Source organism: Nicotiana sylvestris, chromosome 7 (genome assembly GCF_000393655.2).
Source record: "Nicotiana sylvestris chromosome 7, ASM39365v2, whole genome shotgun sequence".
Lineage (NCBI taxonomy): Eukaryota > Viridiplantae > Streptophyta > Magnoliopsida > Solanales > Solanaceae > Nicotiana > Nicotiana sylvestris.
The window spans coordinates 63,911,444-63,933,666 of NC_091063.1; the positions used below are offsets into that span (position 1 = coordinate 63,911,444).

The 22,223-nt window shown below is 38.2% G+C and overlaps 1 protein-coding gene and 1 long non-coding RNA gene across 2 annotated transcripts; one reads left to right on the plus strand and one right to left on the minus strand.

The window, feature by feature from the left end:
- Window positions 1–326: 326 nt before the first annotated feature.
- Window positions 327–3,233, minus strand: LOC138872670 (uncharacterized). The gene is made up of 2 exons (XR_011401174.1): window positions 2,615–3,233; window positions 327–886 (listed from the first exon to the last, which is right to left on the minus strand). It is a non-coding gene; the product is annotated as an uncharacterized lncRNA (long non-coding RNA).
- A 5,054-nt stretch (window positions 3,234–8,287) lies between these two features.
- On the plus strand, window positions 8,288–11,663 carry LOC104249790 (uncharacterized). The gene is made up of 4 exons (XM_009806270.2): window positions 8,288–8,570; window positions 9,118–9,339; window positions 10,387–10,499; window positions 11,102–11,663. Exons 1-4 carry the CDS (start codon window positions 8,385–8,387, stop codon window positions 11,469–11,471), a joined length of 891 nt encoding a protein of 296 aa, XP_009804572.1. The 5' UTR covers window positions 8,288–8,384; the 3' UTR covers window positions 11,472–11,663.
- The last annotated feature ends 10,560 nt before the right edge of the window (window positions 11,664–22,223 follow it).

Genomic DNA, 22,223 nt, shown 5'->3' on the forward strand with positions numbered 1-22,223 from the left:
AACACTACCCAAAATTTGGTGTCACAAAGTCACGGACTATCTACGAATACTACAAACAGAGGTTTAAAAGATAAGTACAAAGTTGTCTCTAAAATACATAAAAGAAACAGAATGGAAAGATAGAGGGAGACGCTAAGGCCTGTGGATGCCTACATGACTACTTCGGGTCGCCTATTGGACTGAAGACAGCAACCTCACTGCGGTCCAAAAGTTGTAGCACCGGGATCTGTACACAATTTAGAGTTTAGTATCAGCACAACCGACCCCATGTGCTGGTAAGTACCTAGCCTAACATCGGTGAAGTAGTGACGAGGCTAGGACCAGACTACCAAATAAACATGTGCAATTAAATCATATACAATGGAAAGATAAAAGCAGATAATTACAGCTAAAGATGGGAGGGGAAAACATGTTGCGGGGAATATCAGCTAACAAAAGAATACCAAAAGAGGAATGTAAAGAAACCAACATTTAAATGCCAACAAGAATAAGGAAAACAAACACAATATTCACTTTCATTTCTTCCTCATTGCAGGCGTGCAACCCGATCCCATTTCATATATCACCATGGCGGCGTGCCACACGATCCCATTTCATATATCTTGTTACAGCGTGCAACCCGATCCCATTTCATATATCTTGTTGTAGGCGTGCAACCCGATCCCATTTTATGTATCACCGTGGCGGCATGTCACTTGATCCCATTTCATATATCCTGTTGTAGGCGTGCAATCCGATCCCGTTTCATATATCACCGTGGCAGCGTGCCACCCGATCCCATTTCATATATCTTGTTGCAGGCGTGCAACCCGATCCTATTTCATATATCACCGTGGCGGCGTGCCACCCGATCCCATTTCATATATCTTGTTGTAGGCGTGCAACCCTATCCCATTTGAAAAATCAACATCAATCATAAAAGAATCCCGGCAAGGAACACGAGTATAACAATAACATCCCGGCAAGGGAGACAATATCGTAAACAATAACATCACAGCAAGGGAAACAATATCATAACAATGACATCCCGGTAAGGGAACTAACAATGATAATCATTATATTAAGCATGAACAAATTATAATGAAGTCACAACAATTACCATACGAGACTCACGGGTATGCTTGACACCGACGTATAGATACTCGTCACCATGCTTATACGTCGTACTCCACAATTAACACATAGCAAATAAGATACAACTCCTAATCCCTCAAGCTAAGGTTAGACCAATCACTTACCTCGATGCCACGAAGAGAATTCAAGCCTCAACTACTGCTTTACCTCTTGTTTCCACTGTCACACCTCTTTTTTTACCACCGAAAGGGTATATAAGGGAGTTTTTTCCAATTTAAGTGACAATCGAAACGGGATTATTTTATTTAAAATTCAGAGTCATCACTTGGGATAGTTTATTGGTGTCCCAAGTCAATGGTTTAAAATCCCAAACCGAGGAATTTTGACTCTGTTTTACAGTCCGCAAAACACAGAGATCCGGGTCAGGAATTCTGTTAACCCGGGAGAATGTGTTAGGCATTCCCGGGTTCCGTAATTTTAGCACGGTTGCTCAACTATTATTAATTGACTTAGTTATCTGATTAATTACATATTTAAAACCTATGTGCATTTTATTCCTTTTAAAATCGCTTTTAATAATCCAATTGTTATACAACTAATTATTGATTGCACGATTGCGAATCATGTCACGAGAGCCGTACCCACGATCCACAACGTACTCATTTTATTTAAAAAGATTAAATTGTGGCCGGGTCACACAAATGTACCCCGAATTTGGAAATTAAGCATCACAACTACGTCATGGGAACCGTAACCGTAGCTATGACGGTTTATTTAATTAATGCTCCTAAAGCAAACTACTAGAGATTCATTTTTAATATCTAAATTATACGAAATTTATATGAGGGCCATGTATGATTAAAACGTGGATGGCTCACCCCGGAGTATTAGTAACCTATGAAAACTAATTTTATTATTAAGGAAGTTTGTTCGAAGTTGGACGAACGCATACCTTAATTTATATGGAAATCACTCACTTGCTCCTTTCAATCAAATAAGCAACTTGTTATGATGGATAATTTTACCAACCAAAAATTTAAACATTTTTCTTTACAAGCAAATTAAGCAAAACAAAAGATATGCATCAGTACGCAAGAAATTCACTTGCTTCCTAATTGTTTTTTAAGCATAGATAATTATTAGGATTGAGCCTTTGAAAATAGAAAAGGAATGTAAATCCTACTTGTGCCTGATATAAACGCAGGTTGCTAAGGCAGCTAAGCTTCTCGAAACCATATTTGTCAAACACTTAATTTCCACACAGATAATTTCTGACATAATATACATGAGACCTCTAAATGTAACTATGAGTAAATCACCATATGGAATAATAAGAAAAGTTTAAATATCATACATAAATTGTCAATAAGATGCTATAATCAATTTCACTGGCCATGCAGGCTCAGTAGCATGTTAAAATCAGATGTAGAATTAGAAAACAAGCGTTGACATATATAAACAGGTATGCGTAAACTAAATCCAAGCAAATCAATTTTAGAGGAAATGTGTAAGTGGTCGAATAAATGGAACTTGGACTTGCCTTGCAGAAAACTTTTGCGTAACAGCTTCGGTGATCTCTAGATCGACAATATTCCGGACTAGATCCACGTTTTCATTCCCAAAATCCCAGTAGAGGAGATCGAACCCACCCCAAAACAGAGAACCGGAACTGAAGCTAACGAACGGAAACTCTGTCTAACTCGAACTCGACGGCAATCGGACCCAACTTCAGCGACTCAAACCACGATCAAAAAGCTGCTCGTACTTGAACGGTTTGAGAGCTATTTGCAGCTTGTTTCGCTGCTTCTAATGGCTGGAGTTCAGAGGTGATTCAAGCGCGTTTCCGCTGGGCTTTTGATTGGGATTAAGGTCGTTTTTTCAGTTGTGTTTGTGTGTGACTGAAACTGGAAAGGAAGGGGTTGTTTTCCGGCGGGTTTCAGGCAGTGAGGTCTGATGGCTACTGATTTTCTGAGGCTGGGGATGAGGGAGACGACAGAGGCGGTAGAGTTAGGGTGGAGCTTCTTTTCATGGCTGCTGCGGCTTAAGCTTCCTTAGAGCTCTGGGTTTTTTCTTGTTGGCTTTTTTCATGAAGAAGAAGATCAGGTTGGGGTCCTTTTTTGTGTCAAGCGGCGCGGATAAAAATGTAAGGTTTTTTGCCTAGGTCAATTTAGGGATTAGGTACTATTATATAGGGTAGGTATTAGGTTAGGGGTATAGGCCTAGGAATTATGGGTTTGATAAAAAATTAGGCCTAAAAATTGCTCGAGCCCAAGTTTTATTCTTTCTCCGCGAACGAGCCTAAAAATACGATCTCATTTATTAATTAATCCTACTTAAGTAAAATAACCATTAAAATAAGACTGGCCGTTAAAACAAAACTATTTTTGGTATTTTTCAAGATTAAAAATGATTACAAAACATTAATGAAACTATTTTTTTTTTAATTTTTGTTTTCTTGTAATAAAATAAACTAAAAGAGTAAAAATTAGTTGAAATAGCTATATTATGCCTAAATTAAATATTTACGTACTAAAATATGAAAAATCTTGGAGAGGGTCAAAAATCACATGTCTACATCCACCACCAAATTCGCTTGTATCTAGCCACAAGTTACTTAACTATATTAATAAATGCTAAATGAATCAATTTTAATGCATGAAAATAAGTTTTCCAATGATTTTCCCAAAAAGTCAAAAATCGACCCTGGGCCCACATGGTCAAAACCTCAGGTTCGAAGCAAAACCCGATTACCCATTCACCCACGACTCCAAATGTATAATTTATTTTGAAATCGGACCTCAAATCGATGTCCAAATCCCAAAAATTTAAAAAATCTAAGTTCTACCCAAAACACCCAATTTCCCCCATGAAAACCCTTGATTTTTAGTTGAAACCATGTGAAAAGATGTTAAAGATTAAGGAAAACGAGTTAGAAATGACTTACAATCGATTTGAAAGAGTAGTTGTCTTTGAAAAATCGCCCAAAGATGTTTAGGTTTTGAAAAAGTTTGAAAAATGCTGAAATTTTCAGCTAAATTATGATTTAGCAGGTTGCAGATGTCGCAATTGTGACCAGGGTTCGCAATTGCGAATCCTTAATAAACTTGTTATCTTCGCATTTGCGATCAGATGTTTGCAATTGCGAACTCGCATTTGTGAAGGGAATGTCGCATTTGCGACAGCTGGGGATATCTGGGTTATTCGCATTTGCGAAGAATTGCTCGCAATTGTAAGAATGGCTGCCCAGGGCATACCCTGCAATTGCGAAGTGACCCTCGCAATTCCCAAGCCTGATAGTCTCGCAATTGCGATACCTGACCTTGCAATTGCGAGATCTGGGCCTACAACACATACCAACGGAAAACCTGCAACTTCCTAAGTTCAATTCCACTCCATTGCCTATCCAAAACTCACCCAAGCGCTCGGGGCTCTAAACCAAACATGCACACCAACTTAAAAACATCATACGGACTTGCTCGTGCAATCAAATCATCAAAATAACACCAACAACTATGAATTAAACCTTAAATTCATGAAATCATTCAAGAACACCAAAATTTTCAATTTCTCAACTTTAAGTCCGTTTTATAGAAAACCAATTCCGATCTTTATCAAATTTTACAGATTCAAGCTAATTATTATTTCAAACTTATACCGAGCTCCGGAACCAAAATACGAGCTCGATACCATCAATTTCAAACATCTTTCATTTCTAAAAACTCTTATATATTCTAGAAAATAATTTTCTTTAAAAATTTGTTTCTCGGGCTTGGAACCTCGGAATTCAATTTTGGGCATACGCCCAAGTCCCATATTTTCTACGGACCCTCTGGGACCGTCGAATCACGGGTCCAGGTCCATTTACCCAAAATGTTGGCCGAAGTGAACTTAAATTTATTTTAAAAGAAAAACTTATTATTTTTACAGATTTTCACATATGACTTTTCGGATACGCACCCGGAATGAGTACGAAAATCGAGGTGAGACAGAAAAAGGTTTTTAAGGACTCGGATCGCAGAATTTACTTGTATAACAAGTGATGACCTTTCGGGTCATCACATGCTACGCCTTCTATAATTTTGCGTAAGTATTCTCTACCGATCATGAGCGCTTTGAGTGTCGTAATTCTCTCCCGAGTAACTACCATAATTTACTAGACATATTCTTCCGAACTACGGTAGCTGGCACTAAGTTACGGCTCACTCGAATTGCACCAAGGTTTCGTTATTCCTAATCACACCTTTAAACCCTCCGTATTGATCCCTCATATACTTTAGGAGTGATGTTGTTCAACAACTACTAAATATGCACTCTCTTCCGAGTAATACACACGAAATAGGCACAGTCGATCGAGAGCTCTTCAACCAACCATAATATAAACGCAGTTGAACAAATAGAGAAATTCAATGGCTCAATTATATAAAAACTTAACAAGAATTTATCCTACAAAAGGTTCTATCAAACTCTAGATAAGAAATTAGTTATTCCTAATAGTATGCATAACTACAATACTAGAATTCATAACCAATAATGGATATAAGAAGAAGGAAGTGAGAAACTCGTAGAAAAATTTTCCGCCTTGCTCCTAGTGTATTCTTGCCTCTTTAGGTCGAAATCTCCGATCTCAAATTTGTCCAATCTTAATTTTAAAATGGTGTTTAATGACTATTTATATGTGCAGAAAAAATACCAAAGCAAAATAACCAAATTCAAAACCGAAAAGGAGACAAAAACACGCATCGCCTCGCGTTAACCCCGGAGGCGCGAGCTCTCACGCGAGCAAACCTCGCGTCGCCAGGCTCTTTGCTGCTTTGTTACTGAAATTGATTTTGCTGCCTAACGTTGCACTTCTTTTATCTTCTCCCTCAATTCTTCTTTTGTCCTTTTTTGTTTGTAATGTTAAACTTTAATCCTTCTATATTCATTAATTAAATAATCATAACTCAATATAATCATATTAAATAATCATAACTCAATTTTTATATTGTATAAAATATATATAAAATCTCTATTTTGTTCCGAATTTTGTTTTTAATATGCCTATACATAAAATAAGCTTAATTAAACACAAATATAGTATAGTTTAATATTAAAGCACCAAAATATAAGGTAAGTCAGGGAGAATCCACCTACCCACTTGTGGGTTCATGTGAACCCAGTAAATTTTGTCTAAACAGTGTAAATGTGTTCGAAAAATTATTAAATATCTATAAATGTTTGAATGTAAACGCAGTTACTATTTAAAATTTACTCGAAATCGTTGCAGGAATTCATAAATACTATAGCCTGGATCCGTCTCTGAAGTAAGTAATGCACTAAAAATATAAAATTATAGCCAAATAAATGTATCAATCAAAAATTTTACTAAGTTAATTGAAGGGAATTACAATTAGCTTAGCTAGCGTTGTGGATTCATGGGGATAAAATAAAAAGATAACCTATGATATCAGGGAATTGAGCTTTTTCTCCCGTCTCAAACCTCGTGGATGAAAGAGGACGAGACTGCAGCACGCACGTTCTACACTATTCGAATACTATAATTTTTTGGTTCTCTATAATCAATGGCGAAATCAAAAAATTTAATAAGGATGTTCAAAGTCTCTATTTTTATCAATAGCAAGTAATATTTATTAATAAACTGTATTTGTAAAAAATTACGAAGAAAATAAAATAACATAAACAGAAATGTAAACGAAATAACAAAAATCAATTCAAGCCCTCTGAATTCACAGTGTTTCCTTAAGGAATTTAATCCCCTCCTAGTACCCAAGGTTATGGATTATTTTCTCCCAGGATAAAACGAATTACACATTGGTGTAGTGGTACTTCAAACCCTAGTGTTTCAGCGAACACAAAGTTCAGTAGCAAATCACACTTACTGTTGCTTTCTTTGAAGTTAAAATATGCAGAAGAAAGGAGAAGAACTCAAAAAATTCGTATGGAAATTCTAAGCAGAATAGTCTTGTATTTAGCCAAAGTTGGACTGAAATCTGAAGAGGTGCAACTCTTCAGAATGGTTGTTTATGCAAAACGGCCACAACATAAATGCCATAACATAAATGGCTATTTACTTAACAATAAAGAGGGAAAATTGAAGAGAGTAGTTTATTTTTCAGCTACGCAACTGAAAAACGGATATTAATATTCTGTTATTAAAATAAATATTTAATAATTTTCTGTTAATATTTTACTATTAACAAATAAATTTGGTCCAAAAATTTAATCAATCAATCATTTGACCGAAGTCGAGCCGACCGACGACGACGACGGCGCGAGGCTTGCCTTCTTCTCAACTCTTTAAGAGCTAGAAGAAGAGCAATTGCTTATATACCAATAAAAAACCTCTTCCTCTTCCAATATGGGACAATGTCCCTTTGCCGGGGGGAGGGGGGGGAACTTAAAATTTCATTTCCATCCATTTCCCATTCACCTTATTTTAAGCATATCATATACTTAAAATCCCAATAATATTTTACCCTATACATAGTATTCATAATTTTTCGGTAAAGGATGTTAAGTTGACCAGCCTTGGCATTATTTGTAATATTAAAAAAAAAAAAACTTAAAAGGTACTATCGATCCCAGGAAGGGCAAGTATTGTATTGAACTTTAATACATCGATTTATAGTGTATCTTAGTTATCCACAACAACGTCGAAAAAAAATAATACTACCCCCGTTTTAATTTAGATGAGGTAGTTTGATTAAGACAAAGTTTAAAAAAAAAAACTTTTAAAACTTGTGATGTTAACAAATTAAGGCATAAAAGCTTTGTGGGGTCATAATATGTGTGTGATTATAAAAACTTCTCATTAAGGTAAAATGAATCAAATCAAAAATTTAAAATTAAATTATTTTCAAATTCAAAAATATGTCATTTAATTTGGAACGGAACCAAAAAAAAATATCTCGTCCAATTTGAAACGATGAAATATTACCCACAACAACAAAAGGATTTGGTGTGCACCCCAAGACAAGGATAATTTTTTTTTCCTCTGAACAAGCTGTTACTTTCGGATGATACTTTCGTCACAGAAATGATACTTTCGGATTTCGAAAGTTAAAAGTTTTAATCTAATTATAGATTCAAATATTAAATTATTTAATATATTTATATAGTTAAAAATTATATATAAAATATTATTTAAAAGATATATAAAAAAATAGTGAGTAATAAAAAAATAATTTATATGACTTAAAATGCAAAAATTATCATATTTTTTGGGACAGAGAAGTACCTAGCATTAGTACATAAACGTGTCTGGCTCTGCTTAGGTAGCTTCTTGTTGTTGGTGATCGTCTGATACAGACATGGCCAATATCACAAGCGTCGGAGTTATCGGCGCCGGTCAAATGGGTTCCGGAATCGCCCAACTCGCCGCCGTCAACGACATCGACGTTTGGCTCTACGATACTGATTCTGAAGCTCTTATTAAAGCCCAAAATTCTATTTCCAATAATATTCAACGCCTCCTCTCCAAAGGACAACTCTCTCAGGTATTTCTTCATCCTTCCTTCTTCACCGCTCCTACTTACTATCTGAATATTTTTTTCTTCCATTTGAATTCAAAGCTGTCACTTTTTTCTTCCTTTTTACTTTTAATTTTACCTTTTCCAAAAGAGGTTTAGCTAGAATTACTTGTCTAATGCTCAAGAATAAGCTGCTAAACACTCCCTCCGACAAGAATAATGGGTTTCCAGAATATAAGGTCAAAATATCTACAGTAACTTTTTTGAGGGAATTTCAGAAATTGATTCCTCAAAAGATTTTGAAATAGCATGCAATTAAAAGTCCCAAACGAGTTGAGGTTAGCTATATGAATCCTCACTTTTCCGTTTAAGCTCAACTCATGTCATAATCATACCAGATAAAAATAAAAGTGAAAAATAACTTAAATATACATATTGTGTATCAAATGGGCCAGGACAGTTAGATTTTGAAGCTACGAATACTGCCCTACTCTTGGAAGGTGTTGTTTGGAGTAATTTTTAGGAAATTCGAACAGCGGTGAGTTTTGTGTTTAATAACCTCTTGATAAAACAGGAAAAAAGTGCTGACGCTGTAAGACGTCTACGGTGTTCATCCCGCTTGGAAGATTTACATTCAGTTGATTTTGTTGTCGAGGCTATTGTGGAATCCGAACAAGTGAAGAAATCTTTATTTTCCAACTTGGATAAGATTGTAAAGAGCTCTGCTATTTTGGCTTCTAATACAAGCTCTATATCCATTACTCGTCTAGCATCTGCAACGAGCCGACCCTGCCAGGTTTGCTTTACTTTGGCTGTCGATCAATTATACACTGAACACTGGCTTATGAAACTTATTGAAAGCGGAACTACTTTACTGCAATGCAAATATGTGTGTTGAAGTTCAGGAAAATGCCAAGATTCAAACAATTGCACAAAATTTCTTGCTCAGTTCCTATTTTTAAATCCTTCAGAAAGAAGATGTGGGGAAATTATCTTTATCTTGTTTTCTTTCTTTTTAGACTTATGGAATCTCACCATCTAGGCACTCCTCCCCAAACTGGTAGGATTTGCTGTGGTTTGTATTATGGTTGCACTTTAGTTTGTATATCCCATCTTTAGTCGTCATCACCTCTACACATAATTCAGTTTACTTTGTGATAAGATTTCCTATATATCGGTGGAACAACAGATGGAATATTATAATATTGGAATGTGAAGGAATTAATTTTGTTAAGTGAATAAAATGGGTGGTAATGTTGAAGGTGTAAGGCTCCTCGCTGCTAATCAGAAGACATGGGACTAACAAGATCCTTTTTAGTGGCTGCTAAAAACGACTGTTGGAATGTCACATGGACATGGATAAGGGTGAAGAAAGATGTTTTTGCAGAGTGATGGTCACAGTAACTGCTAAGAAACCTTATTTCTCCAAGTGATGGTTTAAAGGAGGATTAATTATCTCATAAAGAAGTTGAGAGTTAAATGTGTGGATAGAACAGAATTATCCCTCTTTACTTTTGTTGCATATTATTATTACGTAGAACTCACTAGTCAATTCAATTTGATAGTAGCTTTTTGGATTGTCTTTTCTTTTTTCTCATGTATACATGTGTGTCTCATATATATTTGTTTTTTTTCTTCTATCTCCTAAATTCTGGTACTTATTAGGGAATATCAAATCCTCAACACAAGTTGACAACGAACTAGACACTTGTAATCATTTGCCTTTCCTGATATGCGCTCTCTATCTGTCTCTGTGCCTCTTTAAAGGGAACTCCAGTTACGCATACCCATCAACTGCTTAGGGTTCATATAGCTTTTCTCTCTTTTATGTTTTCATGGGCAGGTGATCGGCATGCACTTTATGAATCCGCCACCTATTATGAAGCTGGTTGAGATTATTCGGGGTGCAGATACATCAGAAGACACATATTGTGCCACTAAATGCCTGGCAGAGAGGTAACTGTTAGGAAAACCCTGCGATGGTCAAGGAGGGTTGCGCAGTTGCGCTGTGATGGTTTTAAGAACTAAAATTTACAATTGGCTTATCTTAGATAATTGGCTTAGAGAACCTGTCATCCAATTGTTGCTGTCTCAAGTCTTTAAGCTTTTTCAGATTGAGTATAAATATTTTTCCTTTAGGTGGATATTTCAGGAAATTGTGCCTCATGTCATATTTCCTAGATTTTATTTTCGTTTAGATTGCCATATCGGAATGAAATGGGAGGATTCATATAGGTAACACAGATAGTTTGATATAGAGACATAGTTGATTGATTGAAAGATGCAGCCGAAAAACGAGAAAGGGTCCTTATTAGGTGTCCTCTGTCACAAGATGTGAGATTCTTTAGTCACCTGAACATCTCTACATAAGTTGTTTTATAATGCTTCACAAGCAGCATGGACAGAAATTATACAGTATCTTTATTTCCAATGTATGAGATGAATTAAAAGAAAGGCAAAAGAATTTCTCTTATCCTCTACTTGCAAAAGACTAGTCTCTTATCCTCTGGAAATGGGAAGAAATCTGTAACTAATTTCTGACTATCTATTATTTGCAGGTTTGGTAAGACAGTTATCTGTTCTCAGGATTATTCTGGCTTCATTGTAAACCGAATTTTGATGCCTATGATTAATGAGGCCTTTCATACACTTTATACCGGAGTTGCAACAAAAGAAGACATCGATACAGGAATGAAGCTAGGAACCAACCATCCTATGGGTCCTTTGGAACTTGCAGATTTTATTGGACTGGATGTTTGTTTGTCGATCATGAAAGTTCTTCATGTCGGTCTAGGAGACGATAAGTATGCTCCGTGCCCTCTCCTTGTGCAGTGTGTTGATGCTGGTAGACTTGGTAAAAAGCGAGGCATCGGCGTATATGATTACCGTAGTGCTGCTGCAGACACAGGAAAATCTCCTCGACTTTGATATCCTTTGCACTTGGAGTTTGTGAAACAGCTGCAACACCACTCTTATCTTCCTCATGTGTCAATAAAAGAAAAAAAAGGTAACAGGGATGTGATACCTGGCTTGTTTGAGTTGTCAAAAAACATAAAGGTTGTTCCATGACGACCAGATGTAACTTTTCTCTTCTTATTGCATATCTTTTCTTGTTGCCAAGTCCAGGCTTTTCTGTGCAATTCCAACTTCTTCCAACTTAAGATAAGTTGCTATGCTGTAAATTAAAAGGGGCACAAAAAAGGTAAAATCAAACATTGTCTCTTCGTGTCATTCCCCTCAATGAAGGCTAATGGAACAATGATAATATCACTTCAATTTGTGCTCATGTTTGAAATGATTATGGTTTAATAATAGTGAATAATGATATCCATATTTCATCCGTTTATTATAGGTTAAGTGATTCTCGAAGCTCAACTACAGGTTACTCATGCAGTCATGCTTCTTTAAAACATCTACTTAAAGTTGGGTAGTTTTAGTCTGTCTCCCGCGGTAGAGCTAGGATTCTAATAAGGGGATTTAAGGAAAAGACAAAATATGCTACACCTAGGATCCATTGCGAGTTACACGGACTTCCAGTGAATCGAATTTGGATAGCTTATGTCTGAACTGATAGAAGCTATCCAAATATAAGTGCACTAGCTTTAGGGTATCGTGCGATACAACGTGTATTCCGCGTCACTCAATTAAAGAAGATGCAACACTCATTTATTATGTTTTTGAACTTGTGAGATGAAAAATTTAGTATTCACGTCTGCATTTGTCCCTGTTAGCAGGGGCGTACGCAGAATTTTTTGTAAGCGGTGTCGAAATTTAGAGAGACGTACAAACGAAGAGATTACTTTAATGAAATCACACTTTAGAAAAACACAATTCAAATATAGTAGTATAGTTCTCCCTCACGAACTTTTATTTTTATAAAATGTACTCATAATAGACTCAGTACAAATATTACCCAAAAAAAAAACTATATAAGGCAGCAAAAATTTACTCAATAGCTCATTATCCATTCGAATCCATAGGACGCTGCTTCTTTCAATAAATTTCCAGAAGAATACTAAAAAATATTAAGAATAAAGCTGTTTTCACCGTGGGGAGTCGAACGCCTCACCACAAGCAGAAACTGGATTACTTCACCAACGGGCCAACATAGTTGTTAACATCAAGTTGTGCCATTTATTATATTTAGACTATATTTTCTTTTGCAGATTATTTATATATATATATTAATAAATAAAATTTTCCATCCAAGCGGTGTCGGATCATGTTAGTTAATATGAAATTTCACGTGTACGACTCAGTTAAAATTTGTATACAAGAAAAACGATTAATATGAATTAATTGAAGCAAGTGGTAACATTTAAGCAAATCTTTCATAGGCAACTTTGCAACCAATAACAGTTGACTGCAAAATACATGATAGCCCAAATTTAGGATAAGAATGTTCAGTGACGTACAAATCCTGTGGTATTTGAGTTAACATTAAATATACGTTTAAAGGTAAAAAAATTCAGTTAATTATCTCGGCGATATTTTATTATGATACAAACACGCACACATACTCCAGCATATTGACAATGAAATATACATTGAATTTGACATCTCATGTTCAATTAAATTTTTCTCATATGCTTTAGACCTCTATCCTTTTGTAATTGTAGCAAATTCCTTATAAACTTAATATGCTACATCATATCATATCATCATATATCATATATAATATATTATATATTATACTAAAAGTGGGAAGCTCCTACCTTCAAAATTGGATTACCATTTTACCCTACATTAAATTAAAATCTAATTAAATATCTAATTAATTAATTAGGAGTACTAAGTCTAATTAAAGTTGAAAATGAAAATGTCAATCGAATTTACTAAAATGTAAATTTACATTTCAATATATAATAAATTGTATAGTACATATATTAAATGTAAAATGTGAACAGACGGTTTTGATTTGAAAAATTGACGAATATATTTCTAAAGTTAATGTCATTTATTGTAATCTATTAAATTTAGAATAACTTTCATCTTCCATTATCTATACGATTAATATCAGTCCTTAAAATGTGCATTGAATAGTTAACTCTTTCATCTTCTAACAATAACAGCTTTTCCACTCATCCATTTACTTATTTAGTAAAAATTGTATGGGGTAGCCACTATTTAAAGTTGTATTTACTTTTTATCTATCATTTTTAATGCTAAGCAAAAATAGCCACTCGTTTATTAAAATTAATATGAAAGGACGTTGTTACCCTTTCCTTCCCAAACGGAAATACAGTGATATCACATGTTGGATAGATACACCATTTTCAGATTCTCTTTCTGGGCTATTCTCTCTGCATATTCTTTCTGGGCTATTCTCTCTGCATATTCTTCTTCCATTCCCAACCTCCATTTTCTTTTTTTTTCTTTATCGTCTTCTTTCGGTATATTTTGCTTTGTCTTTTGTCAATTAAAAAGTGACTCCTTTTTTATGATCTCAGAAAAGCTATGCCAGAGTATGTAGTTAATGAAGAATGGGAGATTGAGTCAAAGGAAAATACAAGACCTACTCCTTGAACATTGCATATAAGCAATAGAAATTCACTGTATTTTTTTCTAATGAGTCTACTGCTACTACTACTACTACTATACCTACTGTGCCTTGAGATCCTATGGAGAGGGAATTAGGTGTTAAGTCATGATCACCTTTTTTATTCTCCTTCTCTTTTGACTTTTACATGCTATGGTTTTTAAATTGGGTAAACCTTTAGTCAAAATGGAAGAAAAAAGTGAATTTATCAGAAAAGGATAAAATATTTAAAATATCTGTATTTAAGTTCAAAAGTTAAAGACACTTGGTCCTTAACTTAGAGTTTCAATTTCAAAAGTTAAGGACACTTGGTCCTGAACTTAGAATTACAAGTTCAAAAGTTAAGGATACTTGGTCCTGAACTTAGACTAACAAGCTCAAAAGTTAAGGACAATAGGTCCTGAACTTACAGTTACAAGTTCAAAAGTTAAGGACAATATGTCTTGAAGTCCTGAACTTAGACTAACAAGCTCAAAGTTAAGGACAATATGTCCCGAACTTAGGCTAAGAAGCCCAAAAGTTAAGGACAATAGGTCTTGAACTTAGACTAACAAGCTCAAATGTTAAGGACACTTGGTCATGAACTTACAGTTACAAGTTCAAAAGTTAAGGACACTTGGTCTTGAACTTAGACTAACAAGTTCAAAAGTTAAGGGCAATAGGTCCTGAACATAGACTTACAAGTTCAAACGTTAAGGACAATAGGTCCTAAACTTAGACTTACAAGTTCAAAAGTTAAGGACAAGTAGTCCTTAACTTAGAGTTACAAGCACAGAACTTAAGGATAGGTGATAACTGTGATTTCTACATGTTTTATACCCATTCTTACCTAAGCTTTGTGCATTAACTGCCATAAATTGGTCCCAAAATGCTTACAAGTTGCGCTTGATTGCATGTTTGAGCGACAAGATGAAAAATACTAAAGATCGGCTCAAAAAGGAGTGAAATCTGCCAAGTGTCAAAAGACAACAAAAGGGGGGAACAAAATGATCTGTGCGGTCCGCACTGTTTTGTCACGCGGACGCACAGGAAAGTTGAGAGGCCATGCCATTTTTAAGTCAAGTTGCGCGGTCCGCGCTCCTTTTCAAGCGGTCCGCGCCTAAGAGTGTCAGAGACTCAATCATTCAAGGCAAAAGCCCACGCGGCCGCACATCTAATCAGTGCGGTCCGCGTGGATGAAGTTCACGCGGCCGCGCGTCACTTTTGTGCGCTCCGCGTCCCCAATGCCAGAAGCAAGATATGAAGACCCAAAACCCTCCGCGGCCGCGCGTCATTTGTGCGCGGTCCGCGCCAGACCCTCAGGGGTATTTTTGTCCGATTTTTCCTGTGTAGTATAAATAGAACATTTTACTTTTTAGGAGCAGTTTTTTTAGTTCTGTTTTTGGGCGGATAGCAGCTGAGCTCGTGAGACTCATATTTTGGCCTATCTTGGGCATTTTTAGCTTAGTTTTCATCATAGATTATTGTAGTTTAACATTAGCAATTAATTAATATGGTTGTTTCATCTTTTATTTCTTAAATTTCTGTTTTTATTATGGCTAGCTAAACCCATTAGCTAGGGTTGTGGCTCAATCCTAGTGTGGGTACTTAATGGGTGTGATTGTTTAGTGCATGAATGATGTTGGGTATTTGTTATTTGGATTAATCTTATGTTTTTATTAAGATTTTGTGGTTGCAAACACTAAGTCTAGCTTAGTGAGTCTTGACTCCTCTTGAGAAAGAGAGTCTATGACCCCAAGATTAATTCCAACAAGGAATTGGGATGGACCCATGAGAATGGTAGTCCCAATTAACGGGTTAAACCTCGAGAGAGTAATTACCCAACTTGAACCATAAGTTGCTTGGGCAAATTGGCCTACCCAATTGGTCTCGAGAGAGTCAATTGGGCAAAATCACTCTCTCTACCGAGAGGTGTGAGAGTGGGTGCAAAAGTGCAACGGTTATAGCATAAGTCCCATATTCATCATTCTTGCATTAGGAATCTCTACCCGTTAGTTGACCACCTAGGTACATGCCACGACCCTAGTGCCTTTCTCTATAATGCATATAACTTAGAATTAATATCTTAGCATAACTTAGCTTTAAATTTGTAGTTGATATATTGAGTTGATAATCAAAAGAAAATCAAAAATGTTAGAAGATCAATTAGGAGCTAAAACATAGTCCTAGACCATACAAACACTCAACTCCAAATTGAAGCTCCCTGTGGAAAATTGACCCCGATACTGCTATTGGGTAAAAGTATTAGTGCCCACTCTTCCTTAGGTTGAGTTCGCTGTGATCACTTTTTGGCGCCGTTGCCGGGGAGCTTTACGGTGTTGACTATTTGTGTAGCTAGTATTGTGTTTTGTTTCTCTTTCCTTCTTATTTACTAACTTTGTGTGTGTCGATCAATCAGGTACAATAGCTCTTAATACAAATGACCCTCTCAGCAATGTGATAGCGGGGGAGGAGGTAGAGGATCTAGAACAAGATGAGATCTTACCTCAACTACCACGGAGAGGCCGGCATGTCAATATAAATGCAAATGAGAACAACAACATTCCAGACCCTCCTCCGGTACCACCGAGAGTGGTTCCCAGAGTTCTACCAAATAAAGGATACGCCAGTGCTATTGTTCCTCCCCGAATCCGGGCGGGGAACTTTCAAATCACAAATGTTATGCTGACCTTGCTCGAGCAAAGAGGTTATTTCACGGGTGCCTCCAATCAAAATGCCTACAAGCACTTGAAGGGGTTCGTGGATACATGTTGGGGTAGCAAGCAGACAAACGTGTCCGAGATGCGTTGAGATTGAGGCTTTTCCCGTTTTCTCTTTGGGGTAAAGCATTGGATTGGTTAGAAAGGCTCCCCAATCATTCTATTACAACATGGGATGAATTGGCGGACAAATTTATTGCCAATTTCTTCTCTCCAAGTCATATGGCAGCTCTTCGGGATGAAATTCTAGCTTTCAAACAAGAGCCAACGGAACCTTTGCATGAGATATGGGAAAGATATAGAACAATGGTGAAAGAGTGCCCTAATAACGACATGACCAAGGCTATGATTCAACAAACCTTTTATCGGGGCATCAACACCACAAATCAATGCATTGTGAACCAATTGGCCGGAGGGAACTTTATGAAACTTTCTTACCAAGAGGCATGTGATGTACTTGATGAAATGGCCGACACCTCTTCGGCATGGCAAAGTCGAGCAAACGTGCACCAAGGTGACCCCACGGTCATCCATTTGCATAAGGAATTGCACGATCATGGCCAAGCTATAGCCGAGCTTACAACAACTATGAATCAATTGGCAAAGGCGCAATTGCAACAAGTCCAAAACCCGCGCCAAGTCAATGTAATGGAAGGTGTTTCTATGTTGAAAAGGAGGCAAAGAGGACAACAACCTCAAGGTAATTATGAACAATATGACAACAACAATGATGGTAATAGATATTCGAATGAAGGTTTTGATGACCAAAGTGAGGAAGTCCAATATGTCAACAACTATTAAGGGAATAGAGGTAATCAAGGGAATTAACAATGGAGACCCCAAGGTAATTGGGGCAATCAACAAGGTGGCAATTGGAATTACAACAACAATCAAGGAGGCAATTGGGGGAACAATAATTCGGGGAATCAAGGTAATTGGAACGGGAACAACAATTGGAACAACAACAATGGTGGTCAAGGTGGTTGGAACAACAATGGTAGACAAGGTAATAGGGGGCAAGGCTTTCAAAGGCCCCTAATGTATCAACAACCCAATAACCCGCCTCCCTTTCCTTCTCAAGGTCCGAGTTCGTCCGGAAGCGAGATGGGGAGAATTGAAAGCATGTTCGAGCAAATGATGAAAAAGAACCAAGATTCCAAGGCCCAGTTAGCTTCGCATAACACATCTATCCGGAACTTGGATGTGCAATTAGGCCAAATCTCTCTGTCTTTAAATACTCGCCCAAAGGGTGCTCTACCAAGTGATACGTTAGTAAACCCTAAGGGTGGGCATAATAATCATGTGATGGCAGTGACAACGCGAAGTGGAAGAGGCGGTAATGTGCATGCCTCAAGAGGAAACCAAGTTGCGGTAAATGAAGATGAGTTACGAAATGATGAGATCCCGTTGGTATTTGAGGATGTTGTTGAACAAATTGCAAGTGATGATGTGAGAATTGAAATTTATGAGGGTGAGGAGGAGACTCAAGAGGCCGTGAACCCATCTAGGGAAAACGTCATTGATATGCCCGAACCGGTGGTGCCAAAAGCCAAGGCACCCTTGCCTAGACCTCCTCCGCCCTATCCTCAACGGTTGGCCAAGCAAAAGGGTGACAACCAATTTAAGAAATTCATTGAAATGATGAAGAGTTTGACTATCAACGTGCCTTTGGTGGAGGCACTCGAGCAAATGCCGGGATACGCAAAGTTCATGAAAGATTTGGTTACAAAAAAGAGATCAATGGAGTGTGAGACAATCAAGATGACCCATCAAGTGAGCGCAATTGTGCATTCTATGGCTCCAAAACTTGAGGATCCCGGCGCATTCACTATCCCATGTACCATTGGAAGTGCCGACTTTGCAAAAGCCCTTTGTGACTTGGGGCAAGTATCAATTTAATGCCATATTCGATCTTCAAGACCTTGGGAATCGGACAACCTTGTCCAACTTATATGAGGCTTCAAATGGCGGACCGGTCAATGAAGTGGCCTTTGTGAATTATTGATGATGTCCTTGTTCGTGTTGATAAGTTCATATTGCCGGCCGATTTCGTGATCTTGGATTGCGAAGTGGATTTCGAGGTGCCTATCATTCTTGGAAGGCCCTTCCTAGCTACGGGGAAGGCCTTGGTTGATGTGGAAGCGGGAGAATTGACCTTCCGTGTTGGTGATGAAAAAGTGGTGTTCCACATATGCAAATCAATGAGGCAACTAGATAGCACCGAGGTGTGCTCGTTTGTTGACATTGTCACGACGGTGATAGTGGATGACACAAGCGCAATGGCAAATATTGAGGACCCACTTGAGGCCGTGCTATTGAACATGGATGTTGATGATGATACTAGAAGGGTGGAGTGTGTGAACGCATTACATGGCATGGGCTCATATTCTTATGAACTGAGAAAGTTATCTCTTGTTCTTGAAAACCGCAAGACTCCACCCACCAAGCCATCTATTGAGGAGCCACCGGTGTTGGAGTTGAAACCACTCCCTCCTCACCTCAGGTATGAATTTCTTGGTCCTAATTTCACTTTGCCGGTTATTCTTTCTTCTTGCTTGACTAACGTGCAGGTTGACGCCACTTTGGCGATTCTTCAAAAGCGCAAGCGGGCGATTGGATGGACCTTGGTGGATATTCGGGGTATTAGCCCCGCATTTTGCATGCACAAGATAATATTGGAGGAGGATGCTAGGCCGTCTCTTGAACATCAAAGGAGACTCAATGAGGCCATGCAAGAGGTGGTAAAAAAGGAAGTCATCAAGTGGCTTGACGCCGGTGTGGTGTATCCAATTTCTGACAGTTCGTGGACTTCTCCGGTACAATGTGTGCCAAAGAAGGGAGGAATGACGGTGGTGACCAATGACAACAATGAACTTATTCCGACTCGTACTGTGACGGGTTGGAGGGTATGCATGGACTACCGGAAGTTGAACAAGGTGACTAGAAAGGATCATTTCCCATTGCCGTTCTTGGACAAAATGCTTGATCGTCTTGCGGGCCGGGCTTTCTATTGTTTTCTGGATGGGTATTCAGGCTATAACCAAATTCTCATTGCCCCGGAAGACCAATAAAAGACAACCTTCACATGTCCTTATGGCACATCCGCCTTCTCTCGAATGCCATTTGGATTATGTAATGCATCGGCGACCTTCCAATGATGTATGATGGCAATCTTCACCGACATGGTGGAGGACATATTGGAGGTCTTCATGGATGATTTTAGTGTGGTTGGGGACTCATTTGGTGATTGTTTGCAAAACTTGGATCGTGTGTTGTCCCGATGCGAAAACACAAACTTGGTTCTCAATTGGGAGAAATGCCATTTTATGGTAAAAGAAGGAATTGTGTTGGGTCACAAAATTTCAAAAAGAGGGATTGAGGTTGATAAGGCAAAAATTGAGGTTATCTCAAGGCTCCCTCCCCTACTTCCGTCAAAGGGGTGAGGAGTTTTCTTGGACACGCGGGTTTTTACCGAAGATTCATCAAAGACTTCTCTAAGGTAGTTAACCCGTTGTGTAAATTGCTATAGAAAGATGCAAAATATGTGTTCGATGAGAAATGTATGGAGGCTTTCGAGCTTCTAAAGCACAAGTTGACGACTACCCCCATCATTACTGCACCAAATTGGATCTTGACCTTTGAGCTCATGTGCGATGCTAGTGATGTTGCGGTAGGGGTAGTCTTGGGCCAAAGAATCAACAAAATGTTCCATTCGGTGTACTACGCAAGTAAGACAATGAATGAAGCTCAAAAGAACTACACGGTCACCGAGAAGGAATTGCTTGCCATTGTTTTTGCCATGGAGAAGTTTCGCCCATACCTTATGGGGGCCAAAGTGATTATTCATACCGATCACACCTCCCTTAGGTACTTGATGACTAAGAAAGACTCGAAAGCGAGGTTAATGAGATGGGTGCTTCTTCTTCAGGAATTTGATTTGGAGATTGTTGATAGAAAGGGTAGTGAAAATAAAGTGGCGGACCACTTGTCTCGATTGGAGGAGGAAGGGAGGCCTTTGGACGGCCTTGAGATAAATGATTCTTTTCCGGATGAATAACTCCTCTCGGTCTCAATGCTAGACATGCCATGGTTTGCCGACATTGCCAATTATCTTGTTACCGGTGTGATTCCGTATGAGCTCTCTTCTAACCAAAGGAAGAAGCTCAAGCGGGATTGTTTGGACTACTATTGGGATGAGCCGTATCTTTTCAAAATTTGCACCGATGGTGTAATTCGCCGGTGTGTTCCCGAAGAAGAGCAATTGAGTATTGTGGAAGCTTGTCACTCTTCGCCCTATGGTGGCCATCATGGCGGGGCGAGGACGGCGTCTAAAGTGTTGAGTTGTGGTTTCTTTTGGCCTTCTTTGTTCAAGGATGCCGGTGACTTTGTGAAAAGATGCGATGAATGCCAACGTGCCGGAGGGATTTCGAAGAAAGATGAGATGCCCCTTAACACGATTCTAGAGGTTGACATTTTTGATGTTTGGGGGATAGACTTTATGGGACCATTCGTAAGTTCTTGTGGCAACACCTACATCTTGGTAAGCGGTTGATTATGTGTCGAAATGGGTTGAGGCCATAGCTTTGCCAAATAATGAAGCTCGAAGTGTGGTGGCGTTCTTGAAAAAGAGTATCTTCACGAGGTTTGGCACTCCACGTGCTATCATCAATGACGGGGGTTCTCATTTTTGCAACCGAGCTTTTGACTCTTTGCTAGCCAAGTATGGGGTAAATCACAAGGTGACCACTCCTTATCATCCTCAAGCGAGTGGTCAAGTTGAGGTGTCCAACCGTGAGATCAAGAGTATTTTGTCCAAGACTGTCAATGCAAATAGGACCGACTGGTCGAAGAAATTGGATGATGCTCTTTGGGCTTATCGTACAACTTTCAAGACTCCGATTGGTATGTCGCCGTATCGGTTGGTGTTTGGGAAGACTTGTCATCTTCCAGTAGAATTGGAACATAAGGCTATGTGGGCCCTGAAAAAGTTGAACTTAGAATGGGATGTCGCGGCAAATCTCCGGGTTGAGCAATTGAATGAACTTGATGAATTTAGGTTTCATGCTTACTACAGCTCGTCCTTGTATAAGGACAAGATGAAGTACCTTCACGACAAGTATGCCCGAGGGAGGGAATTCAAAGTTGGTGACATGGTTCTTCTTTTCAACTCCCGATTAAGGTTATTTCCGGGCAAGCTGAAGTCTAAGTGGAGCGGCCCATTTAAAGTGGTTGGTGTAACTCCCTTTGGTGCCATTGATCTCAAAAATAAGAATGGTGAAGTTTTCCGGGTCAATGGGCATCGTGTCAAGCACTATTTAGGAAATAGTGATGACAGACACGTGGTGGCACTCATTCATTTGAAATGACTGTGATGGTAACACGCGTCGTGCCACGACGTTAAATCAGGCGCTTCTTGGGAGGCAACCCATGTCTTTTTTTTTC